Below are 23,349 nucleotides of genomic sequence, written 5' to 3'. Positions count from 1 at the left end.
AAATGCATTAGTATGAACAAAATGAACTCACTGGCACGTGGAGAAAAGAGAATGAGATTTAAAAACAAAACAAAAAAAACAAACACTCAACCTGATGTACATTTTTAAGTGTATGAAGAATATGTCCTTGGTGATCATCAGAACAGTGTTAAGAGTTACTTTTGAAAACAAAAGAGAACAACTGAACTATTATATACATCCCTATTGTGTCCATATCTGGAGGCTTATATGCTTTTTTGAAGTTCTGTCTTAAAAAGCGCGAAACAGAACTGGGATGGAACAGAAGGGTTGAAAATGATCGTAAAATGATCATAAATAGGGAACGGCTTCAGGTCACAGCTCCTCAGTGCATCTTTTGGGTGTTGTGTGATAGATATGCAGGTTGAGATGTCAATGGCAATCTTGAAATTTAAGTTTTATATCTTGTTTCATTATTTACTTGTTGTTTTAACTCTTTAATCTGAGAATGTAATACTGTTCTCTAGTTCAGCCGTTCTTGTAGAAAACCTTTTGCCCAAGGAAGCTGTGGATGCCCCATTCCTGCAGGCATTCAGGGCCAGGCTGGATGTGGCTCTGGGCAGCCTGGTCCAGTGGTTGGTGACCCTGCACATAGCAGGGGGGTTGAAACTAGATGATCATTGTGGTCCTTTTCAATGCAGGCCATTCTATGATTCCATTCTGTGAAAACAAGGAAGACTTATGTAGTCTTTTACATGCACTAGTTTTAGTTCAAAGACTTTTGTCCCTAGGCTTTGTAAATAATGCTTTGTGTGCAGTCCTGATGAATGTTATCAGTAGCGTATTTTTAAAAACAGTTTTTCTTGCCTTTTTTAACAAACTACTTTATAACTGTTTGTTGTCTAGAGCGGGTAAATGGCTGAATCAGCATTGTGCAGTGCAGGTTTGTGTGTCTTCTGGAAGTCCAGCTTTATTATGCAGGGTTCTGTTTTTCTGGTAAAGTCTGTTGCTGTAATTGAATCCCACGTTCTTGGTTTTAAGGGTTTATTATTGCTTTCTACAGGGCCAGAAAATAGTTGTTTAACAGTACATTTGAGCTCTACTGGGTGAAACTAAACTGATTAATCCCTGCAGCATGAATGACTCTACTTAAATTCAAGGTTAAGGTGTCAGTTTTGAAGAATCTTTAGAGATTGTGTTCATGCACTTACTGGTTAACATAGAGTATTGTTTTTGTTTTCTTTTTAGGACTGCACTGTGGCTGACATGGAAGATAAAGTTCAGACTGTAGTAAGTACTAATTTCTACTGAAAACTCAGCTGCTTGCTTTCACATCTGTTCTGGTGGCTTCTACTTCAATTGTACTGACAACAACCTTCCAAATCCCAGCACATCATGCAAATAAAATGTTATTGGCCATTTTAGTAATGCTCTTTACTGTAAAGAAAATCAATGAGATTTTTGACTAGACTTACAGCATGTGTAATGGTGCAAAGTCAAGTCTTCCTTGAAGTTCATTGCACAAACATTCTTCAAGAGAATTTAGACCTCATATTTTAAAAGAAAGGGTAATACTGTAGAATCATTATAGACTAAATAAACCAATTATGCTTGTAATAGGCATCACGAGGTATTTTATGCCTTAATAACTAGATGCTATGCCTTATTAAGCTTCTCCATGTAAAAAAAAAAGAAAAAGCAAAACTGCCCTGACAAAGAAGTGAGTTTTTGTATCTGTCTGTACTTGAGCTTGAAAGATCAGTTTTCAGAATGAATTGAAGCAGCCTTATGACCAAATGAGGAGCGCAATGGAATGCTTTTTATATTTTCTAACGGTTAATCATCGCTTCCTGCTTTTGACATGAACCAGGCTGTTCTCTTTGATAAGACCTTCCGCTAGCTCATAGATGCTTAGGAATTTAGTAGCAAAATAACTAAAAATAACTTTTTCTGTAAATAATGAGACCACGTAAAAGGGAGTTTTTTGCTTGTCTCTTTTTCCGTTTATGCACGCCCATTATGGAGTGGGTATTGTTACTTGAAATTCCCTTGTTCTAGCAGTTCCTCGTATTCACACTTAAGCATTGTTTTGATTTATTTTATTGCTGCTCTATAAATCTGTTGTAAAACAAAAGAAGGAACATTGGAGCTATTGTTTCTAGGGACCATTATAATTCAAAAGATGTGCAGAACTGCCTCCTTCTCCCTTAATTACTTATGCCTGCTTTGACTGAAAAATTCAAATCTTTGTTTTTGCAAGGTGGTTCACTTTGTTGGTGTTCCTGAATGGTGTATAAATAAGTACCATGCTGTGCCCTAAATCTTCCCTCTATGTTATGCTTTTGTAGCATACTTTGAGTTGCAGCATTGCTTTAGCTAACATGAAGACCTAAAACACACTGTGGTGCATTAGAGAAATTTGCTGGTGTAGGGAGTGTTCAGATTTTCTATGATAGCTCTCATGATTAATTAGCCATTCTGTTACTTAACAGTTATGAAAGACAAAGCTGTTCTACCTTTGACTTTACTGACACAGGCAGAAGGTCAGAATATGCCTTTAGCTATAAGTTGGCTTCGGAACAGTTGTGTTTTGGTCAAAAGGAAATATGAACCTTGTCTGCATAAGCATTCCAGAAGAGGTCAGCTCAGAGGCACAGTGGAGAGAAGTAATGCTGAAACACTGAAATGCTAGATGTCCTACCTTGTACTCTAAAGCTTTCCGTAGATAAGTTAATGGCCAGCTCCTCATTTAAAAAAAAAAAATTTTAATGATGCATTGACAAATTTTTTCTCATAAAAGAAATAAAGAATGATATAAAAAATTGTCAATTGTTTCCACAGAAATAATGTTTCAAAATGTTTCATGATTTTAATGGACTACTCTTTGATAAAAATGAACATCAAACTTTTTTTTTGCTGTGTTTTACATGTTTATTTTCTTTTTAAATAGAGGGTGTACTGGCAACTGTTAATTGTGATGAAGTGACACTAATGAAAGTAAATCATTTATACTAGGTTACCATATCGACATAAACATGCTGCAGATTAGATATGTACAAATGAATCTTTTGTTTCAGTGATTCTTGACTATGCTTTGTTATTGGACCAATGTTTAGAACTAATTTACTTTGTATTTTTGAAAACTGAAAGAAGTGGCAGCCAGGAAAGAATTGTAATAACTGTTTGCTGTATGTTCTCATTACAGTCCAAGACTTTAAATGGAATTTGTGATAAAGCCATCCGATCAACTACAGATCCATTGATGAGCCAGTGTGCGTGTCTGGAGGAGGTTCACTTAACCAACATTAGACCTGGGGAAGGCCTGGTAAGAACCAACCTCTGCATCCCTAATGTTTCATGTAATGTTTCATTTACTCTTGTGAGGCACCACATACTTGTGTAGAGCAATGTACTTCAAAACTGCTAGATTCCTATAGGAAACAGAAGCAGGGGAAGGAACTTTGGAGATTGTCAAGCTGTGTGTTGGAGTGGCAGGTGGGGATGTATGTACAAGTTAATAATTTCCAAATTTTGGATGGTAAAGTGCTGCATTAATGTCTCAATGAGAATTTTGGGTAATTTACAGATGCTCAGAAAATTGATCATTTTATTTCTGGAAACATATTAACCAGATGTTTTGTTTGTTGGCAGGTGGAGGCAAAAGGGGGATGGGAAGGGTTTAGGTAGGGAAAAGGCGATGAAAAATGGTGTTTGTGTTTCTGAAATACATATTCTTTGTGTATTTTTTAGTCTTGCTAAAAAATATGAGAATTTTTGACATTTGCTGTTAAGGAGAATAAGGGAAATCCTTTTCACAGTTCAGTGACTGTGTGATATTACTGAGTGTAGTTCATCTGGGGAATTCCACTTAGCTGAGTGCTGATTATGGGAAACTGCATTTGAAATTTTATTAGATTTTCTGACTGGGAAATACTTGGATTAGAATGTTTTGAGGAAATTTAAATGCCTAAGTGCATTTGTATTCTCATGCTCTTTCTGAAGACAGAAGAGATGAACGTTGTTAAAGGAAGCCTTACACTCTAACAATGATATGTAGTTTAATGTAGACCACTGGATTTGACTGAATCAGTCATGAATTTGTGAAACTTTGAGGAGCTGTTTTTTATTGGATAAGCTACAATGAAGCTTAAACTAAGCAAGAAATGAGGAGGAGGGTGCACAGAACTGGCTGCCAACAGGTAAACAGAAAAGGGAATCAACTAGAGAGGATGGAAAAAAAAATTCTAGTGTGTTTTCTTACACTTCTAAACAAGTGTAGTAACTGCAGGTAGATAAGCTGCACACGACTCCTGAACAACACTGCAGTTATGTAGCTAAATGTGAGTATTTCGAGCAACAGCTGCTGGTAGGAATATTGAGGAGATGTAGTTTTGTTTGTAAGTGGTGAAACCAATATAGTGGTCACTTTCTGTGGGGAAATCTGTGTAGTTATTAGTTACTAGCCTGTTGATGACTTCTATTTCATATGGTCAACACCAATTTCATCTGTGCTTATTCTTCCCTTTACACTTTAATAAAAATAACCACGAATCCTAGTGCCAGGGCTTTTCACACACAGAATCACATACAGAATCACTAAGGTTGGAAAAGACCATCCAGTCCAACCATCCACCTATCACCAATGGTTCTCGCTAAACCATATCCCTCAACACAACATCCAAACGTACCTTGAACACCTCCAGGGAAGAGAACTCCACCACCTCCCTGGGCAGCCCATTCAAGTGCCTATTTTATTGCTTTTATTTTATCAGCATTGTGGTTACAAGAAAGCTTGTATTTTCACTTGCTGAGAGAAGTTGTAGAAGAGCACACATAATATTTGTAGCGTAAATGTTCTTTGTTTGGAGAACTAGCGGCCATCTAGTAGAGCTTGCAATTCTCTCATGGAGACAGGACAGTAAGGAAGTAATTTAGTTCAAGACTGAAGACTGAAAAGACAGCAAAACTGGTAGAGTTTGGTGTTACCAACCAAACACTATTTGTAAATTGCATCTCCTTATGTTAGTTTTTCTAAGTAAATACCAATATTGCAAGTAATTACAACAGAAGTAATCTGTGACAAAATTGAGAATTATGTGATATTAGTGTTCTTGGATTGCACAGTTTTCATGGAATAATGTGTGAATTTGAGTCTGTTGCCAACAGTTATTTAATGAGATATGTTACACAAGGTTGTTTTATCTTTAAATTTGTTTTTCATTTTCTGCTTTCATTTAGGGTATGTACATCAAATCAACTTATGATGGATTACATGTAATTACTGGCACTACAGAAAATGTAAGTGAAGTAAATGTAGATTCCTCAGGCTATCGGAATGTAGCTTTGATTTTTTTTTTTACCGCTTTTTCCTGCTTTTCCTGTAACTTTCATGATATTACTGCTTTACATGCTGTGTGGTGCATCATTTGTTTATCAAGAACTTGTAAATATTGTTATCTGTGTGTTTCACTGTTAGCCTAATTAAACCAGTTCCTGCAAGTAGGTGAGGTACTTCAAATGGTTGGCATCAATACAGTTACTTAAATAAGCTACTGTTCTGAGAACTTTTGGTCTCCTAACAAAAACATGGAGGTATGTATTTGTTCTCTGCTGGCAAAAGAAATCTGTCTTAGTGAGAACACTTAGGTGATTCTGTCTTAAATTCAGTAATGAATAATGAAATTAATGAATGGTCCAATTCTAAATTACTGTGCAGAGTAAGAAATGAAATATTTCAAGAGTGAACTGCTGGAAGGAAATGATCAAGCATGATAGACAACAGTGGTTGTTTTTGCTGCAGATGGCTGCTTGTTTTATTCTCGCACTGAGCTCTGTGTAGCTGAAACTGTAGTTTTTAGGAAGTCATTGCAGTGAACCTTTCATGAGCAACTGCAGCTTGCACTGATGCTGCAGTGTTCTCATTGCTGCCTCTCTAAAGAACAGATACTGAAGGAAAGCTGAGGAGCTTGGCTTGACTTTTTTTTTTTTTTTTTCAAAAAGGAAAGAACCAGTTGTTCTAGCTGTACCTTGCCAAGTCCAGGGGGCTGGGAGGAGCGGGTGGAAATATGCCTTGCTGTTCAGAGTGAAAACTGAAGGCTTTTATAGCTGCCAGCTTCTAATACTATTGGCCTGGCCTAACTGTGTAAAGGATCTGAAATACTTAGAATACTCTGAATACAAAGTCTACTTTGACAGCAATTTTAACATTTAATAAGTGTGAAAGAATGTGATGATCGATGCCAGGCTCCTTATGCATGCATAGATAATTTTCTAGAGGCTGTGACTGGAGCCGTATTCTTTCTGTAGCTTTGAGTGTTGGCCTAAACTTTTACTTTATGAACAGTCATTATTCCTTTGGGGAAGCTCTTTCCTTTGTTACAAAAAACTTGAGAAGCAATTGAGAGAACTGCACCCAACTGGTGCCTTTCTAGTGGCATGGTATCATTTAGGTAAGGCTGGGTCTTAGCTGAGTTTTCATGTTAGGTTCAGGATGATATTTTAGCAGCTATCTCCCAAAACTTACTGGTTGAAATGCTGTGGCATTGCATGCCAAAAATAACAGTACTCTACGTTAAGATCACTGGGAAAGTCCATGCGTTTGCTATAAGTCAGCCAAGATGATTTCTGAGTCATGCCACCCTATCTGTGACTTCTTGCCTCGTGTTGGCCTTGTTCTAAACTTTGTTTTTGTCCTCCAGTCTCAGTGTGATGGTGGTACTGACTGCTGTCTGGTGCTTGTCTGCGTCTCCCACTCTCCCACAGCCAGGGTGTCAATCATTCAAAGGACAGCTTGACATGAGTTTTTTTTTCCACAGCTCAACTTTGGATCAGAATTTTTCATGGTCTTGGTTGAATCATCTTATACATGGCCTTCCACAGAGGCATTTCCTTTCAGAGGAAGCAGGAAGACAGTGAAAAAAATAGTGTTACTCTTGATAACTGTAGGTTCCTGTAAATTCCATCATGTCATCTTCTACCATCACACAGTTCATTGCTACAGTTCCTTTTAATTAAAAAAAAAAATCACTTCCGCTCTGAAGTTGTGGTAACAAGGAGAGAGTCCTTACCCAGCTGCTTTACTCTTGCATCCTGGGGGAGAGCTGGCGTGCCACCAGCTTGTTATGCCTTAAGTAGGGGAAATGGGAGTAGACTGCAGAAGCCCTGCAGAGTGCCAGGCTGGCATACCTGTGCACTTGTATGTTGCCAAGGCTATTCATAATTGATACGTAATGGAAACAGATTGGTTTTAGTAACTGCAACAATAGGTGGTGCATGGCACCAGCCCTAGATAAATTTGAGTAAATATTGACACATTTATCTGTTCCTTGCTAATCAGTATCTGTGACTTGCTTTTTGTTCCAAGAAAAAGATAGTTTATGGTGTTTTTCAAATATCTGTTTAAACACACTTGGATGTATATAGGCATATATTTTATCTGTTGGTTTTAATGATGCAGGCAAATAATTTAACATTGAAGTTGATAGCTCTTAAATTAGGAAAAAGCAAAGAGAAGTGGAACAATCGTCTTTTGTGGATTGGAGGATTCCTAGTCCTCTGGCTTGTATATTCAAAATATTAATGTATTGTTATGTTTTGAAATAATATAAACTTGAAAACTGCACTTAAGATTACTTCTGTTCTAACACAGGATTAATCTCTTGTAATTCTCTCACAATCATAGAATGGTTTGAGTTGGAAGGGACTTTTAAGATCATTTAGCTCCAATCCCCCTGCTATAAACTGAGATATCATCCACTAGACCAGGTTGCTCAAAGCCCATCATCAACGCATTTGGGGAACCTCTTTGATTGCTGATGCCCTGCTGTGTTGTCCTTCTAACAGATATTGGAGTGTTTGAAGTCCCTCATAAGGACCATATTTTGTGACCGTGAAGCTGTTCCTTTCTGCCTCATCCACTTGACCTTTCTGGTCAGGTGGTCTGTAGCAGGCTCTCCTATGATGTCTCCTCCCCATGCTTTCCCTTTAGCCCTAATCTGTATGCTCTCTGTCAGGTCCTCATCCATCCCCAGGTGGAGCTCCATATACTTCAACTAGTCATTGATGTAGACCACAACACTCCTTCTTCGTCTCCTTTGCTTGTCTTTCTTAAAGAATTTATACCTGTCTATTGCTACTTTCTACTCATGGGAGCCATCCCACATGTCTAAGTGATGTCAATGATGTCAAAGCCCTGTAGGTACATCCATGTCTGTAAATCTTCTTGCTTGTTCTCCATGCGTTAGTGCACAGGTGTTTGAGTTTGGCTCCCAGTGAGGCTGATTAACCAATTGTTCCCTTATTCTACAGATGCTGTCTTCCTGGCCTGTGATCCAACTCCAGGCTCAGAACATCCATTAGCATCAGCAGCCTCAAAGTGGGATGGATTGAGGATCCTCTCATTCCCTCCCTCCCCCCAGCAACTTTAGTTAAAAGCCCTCCTGACTAAATTGGAGAGCTTGTTGCCAAAGATGCTTCTCCCCTTCTCTGAAAGATAAACCTCATCTGGCCCCAGAAGACCAGGTTTCTCAAAGCTAGTTCTAAGACATAAGTAGCTGAAGCCCTGTTCATGACACCGCTCCCTTAAGCACTTATTTTCTTAATTCTGTCAGCCCTTTCCTTCTCCATCCCTTTAACTGTGAGGATTGATGAGAAAGCTACTTCTGTTCCCAAATTCTTCACAGCATCTGCAAACTCTTTGTAGTCCTTCTTTATATTCACAGCTGTGTCCCTGGTGCTTATGTGAAACAGGAGCAGTGGGTAGTAGTAAGTGGGACATACAAGGTCTAGCAACCTCTGTCACATCCTTGATGCGGGCCCTTGACAAGCAGCAGGCCCCTCTAGGTAGCAGATCAGGACCACAAATGGGTGCCTCCATGCCCCGCAGGAGAGAATCACCCACCACTATCACCTATTGCATTTTCTTAGTTGCAGTGGTTGTTATGCAATGGAAAACTGGTCTGGCTACTTTACTCAGACTTTAACTGTTACAGGTTCATTTTTCTCCTCAATCTGCAGAACTGCTTCGTGGTTCAAGCTCTGAGGCTGGCTTTTTTCTCTGTTACTCTTTCTCGTGGCAATTACCTGTTTGTCATCACTGTTGGCTTGCCTTCTGACTGTGCTGATGGGGGAATCTGGGGCTTTTGGCCCCAGGCTATGGATTCAGTATAAGTTGCATGTTGACTCCAGCTGTCTATCTCCATTTCTGCCACTCTGATAGTACACAGTCTTTTGACTGTCTCCTGCAGCTCAGCTAATGCTGTCTAGAACTGCAGTACAAACTGGAGATAAAAGGATGGTGAAGACAGTTCTATGAATGAAGTACAGTTTGATGTGTGGCACACGTAGTCTATGCTTTCTCCCTCACCCTTTAGTACCCTCAGTATTAAAAAATAAAAATAAAAAAATCCTAAGATGAATTAATTTAGAATTCTTAAGTCATCGATGGATGTAATGTGATCTGTGGAAATTTTCAGTGATGTTCTGCATCACATATACGACCTTTAACTTAGTCTTGTGGGAATTGTTATGAGAGAGGAGAGCCTGCTGAAGCACATAATCCTGTTTTCTTCTTTGTAGTCCCCTGCTGATAGATCTCAGAAGATTCATGCTGGTGATGAGGTGATCCAGGTTAACCAGCAAACTGTGGTAAGTAACAGAAAGCCCTTGCATGCTTTTTCTTATACTTGTTCTCCTAAAACTGTCCTATAAAAAAAAGGGTTTGTAACTTTTTTTTGTTTTGGCTTTTTTGTATCTTTTTTTAGGTTCACTGAAAATCAGAGTTTGATTTAACAGGGGGATTGTTTGTTTATTCACTTTTTGAAAAGTAATATCAAGTTAAAGATGTCATTATTCTTTAAAAGGTTGGCTGGCAACTAAAAAATCTGGTGGCAAAGTTGCGAGAGAATCCTGCTGGAGTTAGGCTGCTTCTCAAGAAACGTCCAACTGGCTCTTTCCACTTCACCCCTGCTCCACTGAAGAATCTGCGCTGGAAGCCACCCTTAGTGCAGGTAATAGGCTTCTGACAGACCTGTGATGTCTGGCTGTGAATTATTTTTTTTATTATTATTATTTTTTCAAATTTGAAAAAGAGAAATACTGTGTTTGAGTGTAGGTTAAGGTAGTTCATGTGAAATGGTTGTCATCTTCTGATTCCCTAAATAAAAGGGAAAATGTTCTTAGCCAGTTAATGTCCTTCTTGATCTCCAAAGGGAACTAGTTGTGTTGACCTTTTTAATCAGCATGCCATTGGAAGTACTTCTCTGAGGTGAAAATTCTAATATGTATGGAATTCATCAGTACAGAATATTAAAGGCTTCTTCTATTTAGCATAGTAGTTTTTCTGTTGTTGAAATAACTTTTACTATCCAGTATACTCATCCTCTTTTTAGCCTGGTGAAGAGTGGGGAATGACTGAAGATTTTCTTTTAAGAAGTTATTTAAACTACTTCTTTAAATATCATTTAGTTGTTGGGCAATCTGCTGGTTCAGTAATAAGCAGACAGCAAAAGCTGTGTTCATAACTCTTTAATACCATTTCTTAATCTAGCTATTCCCCAAAATGGTTCAGAAAGCTTAGGACAATGCTTTTGGAAGAAAATATCCTAATTGAATCTAAACTGATCACCTGAAATAAAGAAAACCAGAGAGAATTCCCATTCCTACTTCTGTTCTGACATGTCTTCCCACAGCTGTAAGGATAACTTACAAACCTGTGATACATCAGTGTGTATCTTAAGTCTCAGTGCATGCATATTCTTTAAGGCTGGGTGCAGGATGTATGCTTGACTCTTCTTCTAGTCCCCTCCACTTTTTTTTCTCTAATGTATGTATTTTGTTTTTGTGGCATGATGTCTGTCATATAACCAGAGTCAGGGAAAAAAAAAAAAAAAAAAGAGGGAAAAAAAGGTGTAGGAATGGGAAAGAGTGCACCTTTGCTCTCCCAAAGATAGACAAGGTCCTGACACGATTCTGGGGACGTAGAATTGAGTCACAAAGATCAAATGCTAAACTTGCTTAGATGAACAGTAACAAATGTATTTTTGCTTTGCTTCCCTTTATCACCTGATGAAATTGTTGGTAAATTTTACTGTATTCCTGCTAGTGTTCATGAAGCATGTATGGAATAAATGTAGTATGTACTGACTTTGTAAGTTCTGCAGACCATGCATATATTTAACAAATTACACTATTTTAATGGATCCGAAAATAAAAGAACAGGGTTTCTCTGTTGCATTTTCTGTCTATGGAGTTTACATGAGAAATAGAACTGAAGGGAGCAAAATACTCTCTAAGCAATGCATTCTACTTGTGGTAGGATTTATGTAGAAGGACTGCAGTACAAACCAAAATGAGGAGCAAAAAAAAAATGCTAAAATGTGCTTTAAAAAAAAAAAAACAAAACAAGAAACAAAAAAACCAAAACACAACATATTAATTATACAAGCATGAAATGGTACTATTGATTGTTTAATTTTATATTTTGTGGATGATAAATGCACAGATGTCTGATAGCTATCTAACGTTTCAGACCAGTCCTCTACCAACTTCAACCCAGTCTCCAGAAAGCACCATGGACACCTCAGTGAAAAAGGAGAAGCCAGCCATTTTGGATCTGTACATACCACCTCCACCAGCTGTTCCATATTCTCCTCGGTATGTAAATAAACATTGAACGTACTGAACAAAACCTTCTTTATTATATTTGTTTCTGAGTTGGTTTCACCGAATCATACCATAGAATGGGCTGGGTTGAAATGGACCACAATGATCTAGTTTCAGCCCCCCTACCATGGGCAGGGTCACCAACCACTAGACCAGGCTGCCCAGAGCCACGTCCAGCCTGGGATGGACTAGTTTGCAGTTAGAGCTATGTAAAAATTAGTTTGAAAATGCAGATTGCATACTTTCATTTAGTTGCTTGAATATCTAAGATTACTTAAGCTTGTGCTTAAATGCATAAACTACCAGGATCAAAATAGTAGTTCTTTATTGTTGGAAGACTGTTTTGTCTTCTGTAGATCAGTAATTCCCAGAACATAAATGGATGTTGTCCCTTGTTTTGTTATGGAGTTATGTTTTTACTTTTGTTTAAATCTGACTATGCATACCAGGAAGTCATTTTTCTGTCATTTTTTCCACTGCTGTGTTTAGCAAGTTTAGTAACTATTAAGATAGTTAGGATTGAAAAGAACTTGTTCTAAACTGTTAAACTTGCAAATTATATAACACAGGAATGTTCCCACTGAAGGGAAGGGAGAGTCAGTTCACTCCACCTCATTTTTTCCCCTATGGTGTAAACTATAAAAGTGTAGGTTTGTGTGTACAAAGGGGGAAGGTTATGGTATGGCTAACTGTTGTTTGTTCTTAAGTCCTCATTGACTAATGCCAGAACCCTGCCATCTGACCTGAGAAAGCAGTGGACAGAAGGGTTTCCAGGCGGGGAGTGCTTCCTGACCTGCCCTGACGCTCTGTGTACACGTAGATTCTGCACAGAAACTTGGCTGACCTTTTTGCTACAGGACTTCAATGGGAGGAGTGCTTGTCTCCTGTCATGTAGGGCCTGATCTGAAGACAGAGTTTGTACTACTGTAGTCTTCAGGGCAGTACAGGGCAGGGGAATGTTGCCTGCAAACCAAGGGTCTGAAGTTGACCTGACCTTGACTTACTTTTTCCCTATTTTTCATGTTTATACTTGCTCAATTCTTAATTAAAAAAAAAAAAGTCTCAGTGGAAAAACAAGTATACAAAGTTAACAACTCAATTTAGATTGTTTTGGTCTCTTTAATCACAGAATCATAGCATTGCATCATTACATTTTAAATGTGTTCGTGAATTAGGTGCATGTGGTTGGTTTGTTTCCTTATATTTGTCCTAAGGAGTTGTACAATTACATCTAGCTAAAACACCTTTGGATCTGAATCCTGTTGGCAGGGAAGGATGTAGCAGTATGAGCTGGGAAACTTGTCCTGGATGATGCAGGAAAAGGTAGTGGCTCATGGGGACTGCTACTTGATTTCAACCTTTAAGTAAAATGTGGGAAGTTGTGGCAGTGAGGAAGAGGGAAAAGGACAGTTCTCTCACTGTGTTTGGTTATTTAACTTCACCTCTACCTGTTCTGCTGCTCTTTTAAAATTGCAATACATTTGTGTGGTCACTTTTACCCTTTGCCCCCATCATCCTCTTCTTCTTTCCTGGTGTGGACCTTTTCTGGTCCAGTACTTACTGCTGGCACTGAGAAGAGACTAGTGACTATTTGTCCTCCCCAGGGTGTATTCTCCACATGGTGGTGTTGTAGGAGAGCTGTCTGCTTATGCGTGGTGGTGGTGTAACACTTGCATGTAATTTCTGGTCTGCGAATCTCCATAAATAGCTTCCTCCTATTCACTGAGATCTAGCATTGGAAAAAATGTCAGTACTGGCCTGTGCACATACTTAAAGAACCAGATGAATATTTTTTGCCTGACTTGGGTAGTTGCTTCAAGCAAGACTATAGCGTATGTAGGCAAGGAGATAAAAAAAAAAAAAAAGAGGAAAATCCTAAGTTAGAGGGGTACCTTTTCTTCTAAAAAATTAACTAGAACTGGTTCTGAAAATGGGTGCTTCTAATGAAAGATTTGTGGAAGGGGATCTAGATCTAGGAAGGGGATTCCTGCAGAAATTGCTCAAAATCATTTATATATGCTATGAATTTATTACTGAAATTCTCAAGGGGGTCCCTCTTCTGTATGAAGAATTAGGTGAATGTCCAGCATCAGTTATTAGCCTCTTAACATTATAGGAAAGCATAGTCCCTCCAAAGGAGACACTGCATCTTGTCACTAGCACTAGGATAAACCTGTGAATGCAGTCCTCTGCCAGAGCTGTTTGCTGACCAGGCAGTAAACTGGGAGCTTTGATACCCTTAGGGCCTAAAGGTCTCATTCTCAAAAGGCTTTCTAGGGCTAGTACCTAAAGGAACCTTTAAACTTCTCTGTTAAATTACTGGCTTGTTAAAGGTGAATTACCATGAAGAGGATAACTTTCTCTTCTTCTTGTTGAATATGTTTAATGAAGTTTTTCATAACTTGACCTATTTTTTTTTTCTTCAGCATGTTTGCAGCATAATGCCCATTATCGGGGGCATGACTGTGGGCTAGAAAATATCTTTCAAACCTACTCATGCTTGCAGAGTAAAATTCCTTTTAAGCTGCTAATTGAAGCAAACTGTCCTTTCAGAGATGAAAAGGGGAGTTTTCTATACGGAGGAAGCAGCAAACCCAGTCATCCATTACTTGGATCCAAGGGTGCCGAGTCTCCCAATTCTTTTCTGGATCAAGAAAGTCGAAGGAGAAGGTTTACTATTGCTGATTCTGATCAGCTGCCTGGATATCATATGGAAGCAAATATACTGCCAGCTAAGATGAGAGAAAAAACACAGTCATATGGTGAGTTCATTACTCTTTCAGTGTTGATATTCTGATAAACACTTCAATTCTACATCTAGAATAATTTCACTTTCTTTAATGCATGTCATTCAACTGGGCACTGATGCCCTTCCTGTCTGTTTCCACATGTGTAGTAGTTATAACTTATGGTCATTATGTCCACTGTCACTGTAAATGAACAAGAGTATAGCTAGCTGTTTAATCTCAGCAGAGTGCTTTCTTGTATTCCATTGGTTGAAGTATCTTGAAATATTTATTTCTGCAATTTTTTCTGCATATTTTGCTGTATCTTTCTCCCTTTGCTTAACTGTGAAAAGCATAAATTTAAACATCGGTTCTCCAAACTTAATGCAACTCCTCACAACCTTCACTCTGTTGCCTTCAGGAAAACCTCGTCCCTTATCAATGCCTGCTGATGGCAGTTGGATAGCAGCTGCGGAACCCTTCTCAAGGCCACGAGCACCAGGAAGAAAAGGCAAGATTTTAGGTCTCATCCTCTTTCTAGATCCCTCTCTAGGATCTTGTTGGGATGAACTGCCTAAATTAGGACTGAAGGATTAGCATTTGCATACTGTTGAACTGATCCAAGATGACTGTTTTAAACAGAAATGCCAGATGGTAGTTGTGAAATTTGTGAGCTTGTTCAGTGCTGGGGCTCAAACTTTGTTTTTTGATCTTAAAATTTATGTGAATGTGAAAAGTAGTCTGAGAATGACTACTGTAGATATGTACTTGTCTCCTTACATCACAGGTTTACTATTTTTTTCTCTTACACACTTTTCCCTTTCTTTTGCAAGGGAGGATCTTATTGATCTACTAAAAAAAACTGCTTTTTTGATCAGTCTTTGGTTAGCTTACTGTGGAAGCTGTTGTAGAAGCAATTTTTTTTCCTCAGAAGTAAAGTGTAGGACCTTTTAGGAGTTACTTTTTGCTGCTGTTAGAAAACAACATTCTGAAGATGCCAGAGGGGATGAGACACAAAAGCTGATGTCAGATTAGTTGGCTTTTTTTTTCCTTTCCTACAGGGCCCTTCTCTTCCCTCTTACTCACTCCCTTATATCTGAAATACTACAAATTCTGTTGTAGTGTGAAGTAAGTGTGATGACTTCAGTTTATTCTTGAAATCAATTATGAAAACGAATGTGTAATTCCAGGAAAAATAGAAGCAAAATTGTATTTTTACAGAAGTAGAAGTTGATAACAAGAAGCATGAACATGGAAGGATATCAGAAACACACTAAGTAGCTAGCCTCTCAGGATGATCACTGCATCCCAGGGCTTTTATTCTGTGGTGTTTTTTTCTTTACCTTCTTTTTTTTACTTGCTTGTTGCTAACACACAGAATGAACCTAGCAGCAGTCTCTAGCAGCAGTGATGTTCAGGAATCTAGGGAAGAGTTCAAAAAAAAAAACGAAAAAAAAAAACAAATAACAAGCAAGTATCACAAATCAGTCATAAAAACCAAGGAAGTGCTTACACTCTTATCTGCAAGATTAATTTCTGTTGTTCAAAGTAATGTTTGTAGCTTTTAAGATTGCATGTATATAAATATGGATTCAACCCTGGCCTATAGCACCTTGAATGACATATCACAGAGATTTTCTAGGTCTGGCTTATAGTTCACGTGAAGGTAGTCTACATTGGCTCTTACGGTGTGTGTGAATGAGAGAATCTGGGATTTAACAACGTTAGTCAATGTAGTCAGTGTGCTAAATGCTTTCAAAAAAAAAAAAAGTGCCTAAGTGTCATTTCTTGACAGCTGTTTGTGTCCAGGTGTGTTTTTAAAGGTAATCAGAATCTGTTAGTGTCTCTAAGGATCATTATAAAAATAAAAAATATGAATGGAATAATAGTTGTTTTGAAACCAGCAGTAATTGCTTTTCTTCCTTCCATTCCCATAGGTGAAGATGTCCTCTGCAGGTACTTCAGTAATGAAAGGATACCCCCAATCATTGAAGAAAGTCCCTCCACACAACACCCCTTTTCAAGGCCTGTGTCCGAGAAGCAGTTAGTGAGGGGAATGGATTACATTCGAGGCAGCAGGTGTTTTATGAATACAGACCTCCACAACAGTGCAACAATTCCTTTTCAAGAGGAAGGTGCTAAGAAGTCCCCTGTTGCACCATCCACAAAATCTTCCTCTGCAGAGCCCTCGCTACTGGTCAGTTGGATAACAAGGCTTAAATTGTTGACTCATTGACTGTTGATCACAGGATGGTTACCCAAGTGCCTTGGTTCATCAGTCAGACTTCTTAGCTTTTCAGCTTAACTGATGCATAGCAACTAATGCAGTGTTCTTTTCCTGGAGAATCCTATATTCTTGCCTTTTTGTTTGTTATTTTTGATGCATCAGAGGGTTGTGTAGTGCAAGGAGGAAAGAAAGATGAAGTTCTTGTTGATGGCCAAAAGTTGGGAGTTTGTTCCCTGGGAAATGAGTAAAATTTTGGTGATATAAAGACCACGCATGACCTGAAATCTGCATTACTATTCAGAGGAAACCTTTGTATTACAGTGAATTCCAGTGGCACTTCATTTGTCTGAATGCTCAGAGGCTGATGTGGCTGGCTGGACATCATAATATGTAGGGCTTGGTGAAAGTTGTGTTACTTTCCTGACCAGGATAGGCAAGGAGGAAAAGAGAGGTTTGGTACAACTTAGCAATATGTTGCAAGATCTTATTGCACGAGATCAAGCCTTTGAGGATGAAGAAGTAGCATTGCTATTCTTTCTCTGATATCCAAGATCTGAGCAAAGTCTTAGGAAGAGGGATCTTATCTAGAGATGTTTGCAAGTTGGACTAGTTTAATTGTAAATATGTCCAACCTGATTTATCTTCTTTGTTATTGAAAACAGAGTACAAATAAGGTGCACCGAACAGCTGAAGTGGTCTTCCATTAAGATGTGTGGATTGTTACAATATGCCATGGAAATGAATCTGTAGAGGTGGTAAAAGAATATATTTTTTTTCCTTAATTGCTTGAGAATGATTTGCTGTTAACCAAAGTAATCTTTTAAAGACAGTCCTGTTGGACTTAGGAGAATTTTACAGTGGATCAGTTTTTGAAAGATGTGTGAGTTTTTATGAAAGGTATGCGTTATGATACATTACAATTGTAAGGTATCTTGCTATTTTAATTATAGCTCAATTTTTTTCCCCTCCAGAATTTTAAAGTAGCATTGGGTATTTTGTGGGAAAAATAAAACTTGTTTTACAAAAGAAGAGGATATTAAAGAGGTATTGTTTAAAATTGAATGTACATAAGATTGTTTGTATGCAAACAGTTGTGTTTAATTTAAATGTTAAATATAGTTGTATATATTTTTTACTCAAACAAAGTTTGTACCTTCCTGTCTGCGGTACTGTGCATGAGTTAGCCAAATGAAAGAAAAAGGAAAGTCTTTAGTATTCTCCACTAATTTTAAGACTGTTTTCATAGATGTTATATTGCCAACAGCTTTTCCTCCTTTGGTTTTACTAAAGAAAAGAAGTCAAATTTGTAATTAATAATTAGTGGGGAAAGAGGGATCTTAAACACTAGTTTGCACTTTGGACTGGGGCAGGAATTGTACTTGATAACATGAGTATTAAAAACATACCACAATTCTGGTTATGAAGATGTAACCTTTCTCCTGCAACATGTTCTTGAAATTGTGCTACAACCCTGCAGAGACATGGTGTTAAATTCAGTTCTGAATTAATTACATTTGATTGTTTCTCACTGGTGATTTAAGTGAGGGCTGGTTTGGACCTCTTTGATCCTAGAAGATTATAGTACTATGGTAGTCTCATGCAACTCTTCTCCAACTCTGGCATGACATTTGTAGTAGGGACAAAGGCAAACACAGTTGCAGTGCAGTTGAAACCTAGACTAGTTTTGGTCTTGCCTTTGAGAAGAGGGCTCAAACTTCCATGTTTTATGCAATGTGTTGTCCAACCCGAAATTGATTGAACTGTTTGGAATAAGCAATACTAATCCAGTTAAAATAACATGCCTGACTGGGGAAGGATGCAGCTTGGTGTGTACGTTCATGCATGTTGATGGAAGAAACCATAGAAGTACTTGGTATCGTAGGATCCTCCTCAGCATGTTTTCAAAACACTGAAAAATTCAAGTTTGATTTCTTCATTCAGTTAGGTTATCTTGCAGTTTGATCTAATCTAACAAATAGCTTTAAATCAGTTCATCTATGAGAAATGGAGGAATTCATAAGCATGTAGGCAATGACACTTTTCAAAATATTTTGTTGCCTAAATACAAGCTTAAAAATGTCAACAAACAAAAAAAGAAAAACTTAACTATATATTCTGTTCTTCATGCTCCAGTGTTCTGATCATGCTGAGTTGAAGTACTGAATGTTACCTTTTGTCAGTCATCAAGGGCTGTCAGTCACCAAGAGCTGACTGGCTAGCAAAAGTTGTCTGGCTCTTGTGAAGGTGGGAAATGGATACTTTTCTGGAAATTACTGAAGTTTTATTATTGTTTCCACTGCAAGTTAGCTAAGATCATTGAGAACCGTGAAGTAGTTTTCACTTAAGTCATGTATGTTTTCCAATTAAAAAAGTAAGTAATGTTGGTGGGCTTTTTTGTATGTTTGTTTTCCTCCCCTCTTGAGTTTTATGCATCACTATTGATGGGCCTTTGTCAATTGGAGTATATGTACACAAAATAAATGTAGCGGAACCCCATAAACCAGCTTTTATTGCAAAAGCTACGTCCTTGCTACTGTGAATTTACTCTGTGCTCTACTAAGTTACCATGTCATCTTGATATTTTTGTATGCAAGTATTGCTTAGTGTTCACTGTATGCCTCAAACCCTTTTATGTAGTGTATGATATGTAGGAGTCTTTCTCTGGGAAGATGGCATTTTTTTGGCTTTGGAAGAGAGGTATTTTTCCTCTTGGATAACCCAATGTAAAAGCTTAAATATATATTCTCAGTAATAATAAGCTATTTTGAGTTATGGTATGAATCGTAGATATTGGATGTGTGTGTGCCCTTCATACCTCCTGACTCTCTCTTTCACCCGTCTCTTATAAAGTTTTAATACAACTACTTCATTTACTGGAAGAGACAGTCCAACAGAGAGACTTAAAATGTGGCCGTTTCCCTGGATTTGAAAGCATGAAGTTGGATTGGGGGGGGGAAGGAAGGGGGAAGGAATAAGTGCAGCTGAAAGACTTATGGGAGCAGACTCTATTCTTACCAGTATCTACAAGGGAAAAGATGAGTATCGGTGTAGGAAGGCCAACGTGAAATGCAGGGAACAGTAGAGAACATATATAAGAGCAAGCTTTGCTTTTCTATGATAAGTGCTATACTTGAAATGGTTTGTTTTCCTGTGTGACCTGTTTTCCATAGTAAAGAATAAAGATTAAAACACCTGATCTTCTCTATCTTTGTGCATAATGCAAAATATTAAGAAACTGATGTTTAGCAAATAGCAACATGGCACAGATCATTTAGTTCTATCATTATCATTTTGGAGAAATGCTGTTTTTAGTTTGGGGGAATGGTTTAAAATGCAATCAAGACTTGTAGCAATGAATGTTGTAATATGCCTGAATGGGATTGTTTTTCTTTGCGGTAATGACTCCTGTTAGAAGATCTGGTATATAGAGAAGTGTTAATAACTCAACTTTTTCAGGTAACTCCTTCCGCATTTTAATCTCATCTAGGAATGGTGAAATCTATTCTGTACTTCTGTAATATTTTTTCCTAGTCACTGCTTTGAGGCATATTAATTGAAAAGTGAGGTGAAACATCTGGGAAGTCTTAACTCCAGTAGACTCTTGGCAAAAGAAATTAAACTTGTAAGTTTGTGATCACTTAAGTCTGTTCTCTGTGCGGTGAATAGGAGGGTGCTCTGTAGTTCTGGAAAAGGGAAAAAGCTACAGCTAGGAGTAATTGCTGGCTTAATCTCAGGAAAAAAAGGTATGTAACAAGTTAAAAACTGTTGCTATGCAGAAACTTCGCTCGTCTCTTGGTAATGAAGATAAGTATGTGTATGTGTGATAATAAAAGCTATGCCTAGATTCATTTTCCGAATGAGTGCAACATATGTAGCCAGATACATATTTAGTACAGTACCACACACAGTATTCTGCTCTGAGTGCTCTGATATGGTGGCAGAATGACATGATTCATTGGGGAGAAAAAAAAAATTAAAAAAAAAATATATATTTATGAAAGTATATTTATATATATAAACACCACAGAAATGAAAATATGTGATACTTCTGCTATGTGTATAGTGATATGCTGTTTCAGGAATGTACACTTTAAAAATATTGAGCGGGCTCCAGTTTTAGCCCGCAGAGTATTTGCAAGCCAATATCCTGGGTGTTCCCATATACAAACATTACGAGAAAATATTATTCTAGATAGTAATGTGCAGAAGGAAATAAGATATAAAAATTCTAATGGCTTGTGGAGAGAGCTCAGGGCAATTCTTAAAGCCATGTGTTTCCTCTACTACTATTGATAGTGAAATTAACCTGTGTATGGATTCTGGATGACCAGTAGAGGTGAAAAGAGTATTGAGTTTATATTGATCAGTGAATGGATTCTGTTTTCCTTCTCAAAAGCAGGTGGTTTCAAAAACAATAAGCTGAGTGTTCACTGAGCTGAAAGAAGAAAAAAAAAATCGAACTTTTCCAAGCCAGGAAACAGATGGTGAAGTTGACTTCCTTCAGAGTTGGAGAGGGTGAAGAATTTTCTCTGTATGAAAACTACTTGTGTACAAATCTTATTTCCTGTTTTATCATAGGTGATCTTCACAAACTGGTCTGTACATGTAGCCACATCCTAAAAAGGCCAACTTAAATCTTTTCATCAGGCTGTAACTAAGATCTTGATGCTACATCTTGTAGCATGAATTAGAAAGGCTTATGCCTCATGGGTCCTTTGAAGCAAACTGATTTTGTTGGTCTGTAGAACTGAGAAGGTCATGTGGCTTCTTCTCTTCAGTTTAAATTTTCCTTTGCACTTGCTTTTAAGATTTGGGCCGTCACATACTGATGCTTTTGTTGTATTGCAAGCCGTAAAGTTTTTTTAAAGGTCAGGAGCTCTTAAAGCCTTAAACTAAAATACAGAAAGAGCAGTCCAAAAAGCTCAGTTCAGAGAAGGAGGAGAGGAGCAGGGCTAAATTGAATGTGTGGTTGGGTGTCCTTGTCAAACACCCTGTCAGCAGCATAGCAGCAGCTCTATGGAGAAGACAGCCCACACAACTTTCTTCTGTGCCCATTTGTTTCTACTGCTACATGTGTGTGATGCTGGAGTATGAGACAAGGGCAGTTACTCAGTGTAGATATATATATCTCCACACGTGGCACTTGAGCTGTTAGATGCATGACGTAAGCAGTCAAGCCACTGTCTGCATAGTTTCCCAATTCTGCTGCCCATGTTGCTGCAGCATTAGTTTAAAATAGTAAGCCTTGTCCATCCTATACCTGCACAGTATGAACCCGGCTCTCTTGTGTGTGTAGCCAGCAGTTTTCTTGCCTTTTGCGGTAGTTGGTAACTGCCAGCAGCATTGTATCATCTCCTGCTGGGCCTCACACAGTGGTCCAAAAGATTAGCTAGATTGGATTTCACTGGACTTTGTCCAGAAGTAGTAGGTCAGATTTGAAAATCGTGTTGTTGGGTCAGTGTAATTTTAAGAAGTTGTGATTTTTTTTTTTTTATTATATATGTGAAATATGAAACAAGCAAAGGTTGGCTGTTGCATGTATTTTGCCAATAGGAAGAAAAATGAGAATTAAAAACTCTCTGAGAGGGAAAATCCAGACCCTTGGGTGTCCTCCAGTTCTTGCTGGTGGGAGAGATGTGTTTGTTTTAGCAAGACGTGGAATGGATGTAAACATTTATTTTTAAGCCTTGTGTGGCCACCTCAGTTGTTACTTAGGGTAATGTAAACCATTGGCTTTCCCCCTGAAGTGGAATTAATCTTTTGCACGTTTTTGGGAGAGGGCGAAGATATCTTTTAGTGCTTAGATGTTTTGTTAAACTGGGTATGGAGATGGAAGAATTAACCTCAGAACAAGTGAGGTACAGAGCTGATTTTCAGGGAAAATCCCTGGTTTGATTTGTGACTGCAGTTCCTGCTTGTTCCTCGGCCTCTGGTGAGGATGGAAGCTCCCCAGGCGCTGTGGCAGTTTGGCAACTAGGCCGCTGCCAAGGAATCAAAGGTAACCATCTCCATTGTACAGTGCCACTGTAAGCAAGATGACTTAGTTCCTTATTATTTTTCCTGCAGCAAGTGAACTGTCTCTCAAGATGAATGGGTCAGTGTGGGAGCTGCTGGGTCCAACCCACAGAGGAGATCCCAAGGAAACAGCGGGCTGTATTTGCTACTCATCCCCAAGTCTTTGAATCTCCTCTGGCAGAGCCTTGCTACCTTTGCTTAGAGGTTTTTTGGTTTGGAAAATAATTACTAAAAGCCATAGAAAATGCCATAGCTTTAAGTGTTTCCAAGTAGCTACATGCTTCTTAGTGCTACTTACTTTCCTCTTCCTTCTACCACTAGCTGCTTCCAGTGCAAATATTTCTAAAGAAGTCTTCAGTCACTTGTTTTCAGTGAAAGTTAATAAAAGTATGTAGTCACAAACAATCCATAAAGCTTTGTCTGTAGATGGGTAAAAACAGCAACATTAAAGAAAACCCTTCTTCTATGTTATGGATAATAACCTTACAAAGAATACTAAATAATAATGAAAATAAAGATTTTCACCCCTCTGAAATGATCAGCCAAACTTTAGCACCTTCATCTTCAGTGGTTGTCTTATTGCAAGATCAGTAGTTCAGATGTGTTGTAGGTTCTTGTAGAGCAACTGGGAGGGTCTTAAATGTCTCTCTACAAAATATGAACAAGGGCTTACACATAAGGAGGTTGTTGCTCAGACAGTCTGCCCCAAGCTGACTGAATGACCCATTGAAGATGTGGAAATTTAAAAACATTTTGTGTCTT

General features: G+C 38.2%; 1 protein-coding gene across 2 annotated transcripts in view; it reads left to right on the top strand.

Annotated features, from left to right (window-relative positions):
* Positions 1-19,768, top strand: part of CNKSR3 (CNKSR family member 3) — a 63,038-nt gene extending 43,270 nt beyond the window's left edge. For both annotated transcript variants that reach the window (XM_031611774.2, XM_031611778.2), the window contains 9 exons: positions 1,207-1,248; positions 3,164-3,283; positions 5,197-5,256; positions 9,535-9,603; positions 9,819-9,965; positions 11,486-11,610; positions 14,173-14,381; positions 14,767-14,856; positions 16,283-19,768. In XM_031611774.2, coding sequence (XP_031467634.1) covers positions 1,207-1,248; positions 3,164-3,283; positions 5,197-5,256; positions 9,535-9,603; positions 9,819-9,965; positions 11,486-11,610; positions 14,173-14,381; positions 14,767-14,856; positions 16,283-16,581 — 1,161 coding nt within the window. In that variant the 3' untranslated portion in view covers positions 16,582-19,768. The remainder of the gene's footprint in view (positions 1-1,206; positions 1,249-3,163; positions 3,284-5,196; positions 5,257-9,534; positions 9,604-9,818; positions 9,966-11,485; positions 11,611-14,172; positions 14,382-14,766; positions 14,857-16,282) is intronic.
* Positions 19,769-23,349: the final 3,581 nt, after the last annotated feature.

The sequence above is a fragment of the Phasianus colchicus genome, chromosome 2 (genome assembly GCF_987193195.1).
Source record: "Phasianus colchicus chromosome 2, bPhaCol1.hap1.1, whole genome shotgun sequence".
NCBI lineage: Eukaryota > Metazoa > Chordata > Aves > Galliformes > Phasianidae > Phasianus > Phasianus colchicus.
Note: the sequence above shows the minus strand (reverse complement) of the source record. Positions and strands in the feature narration are given on the sequence as shown.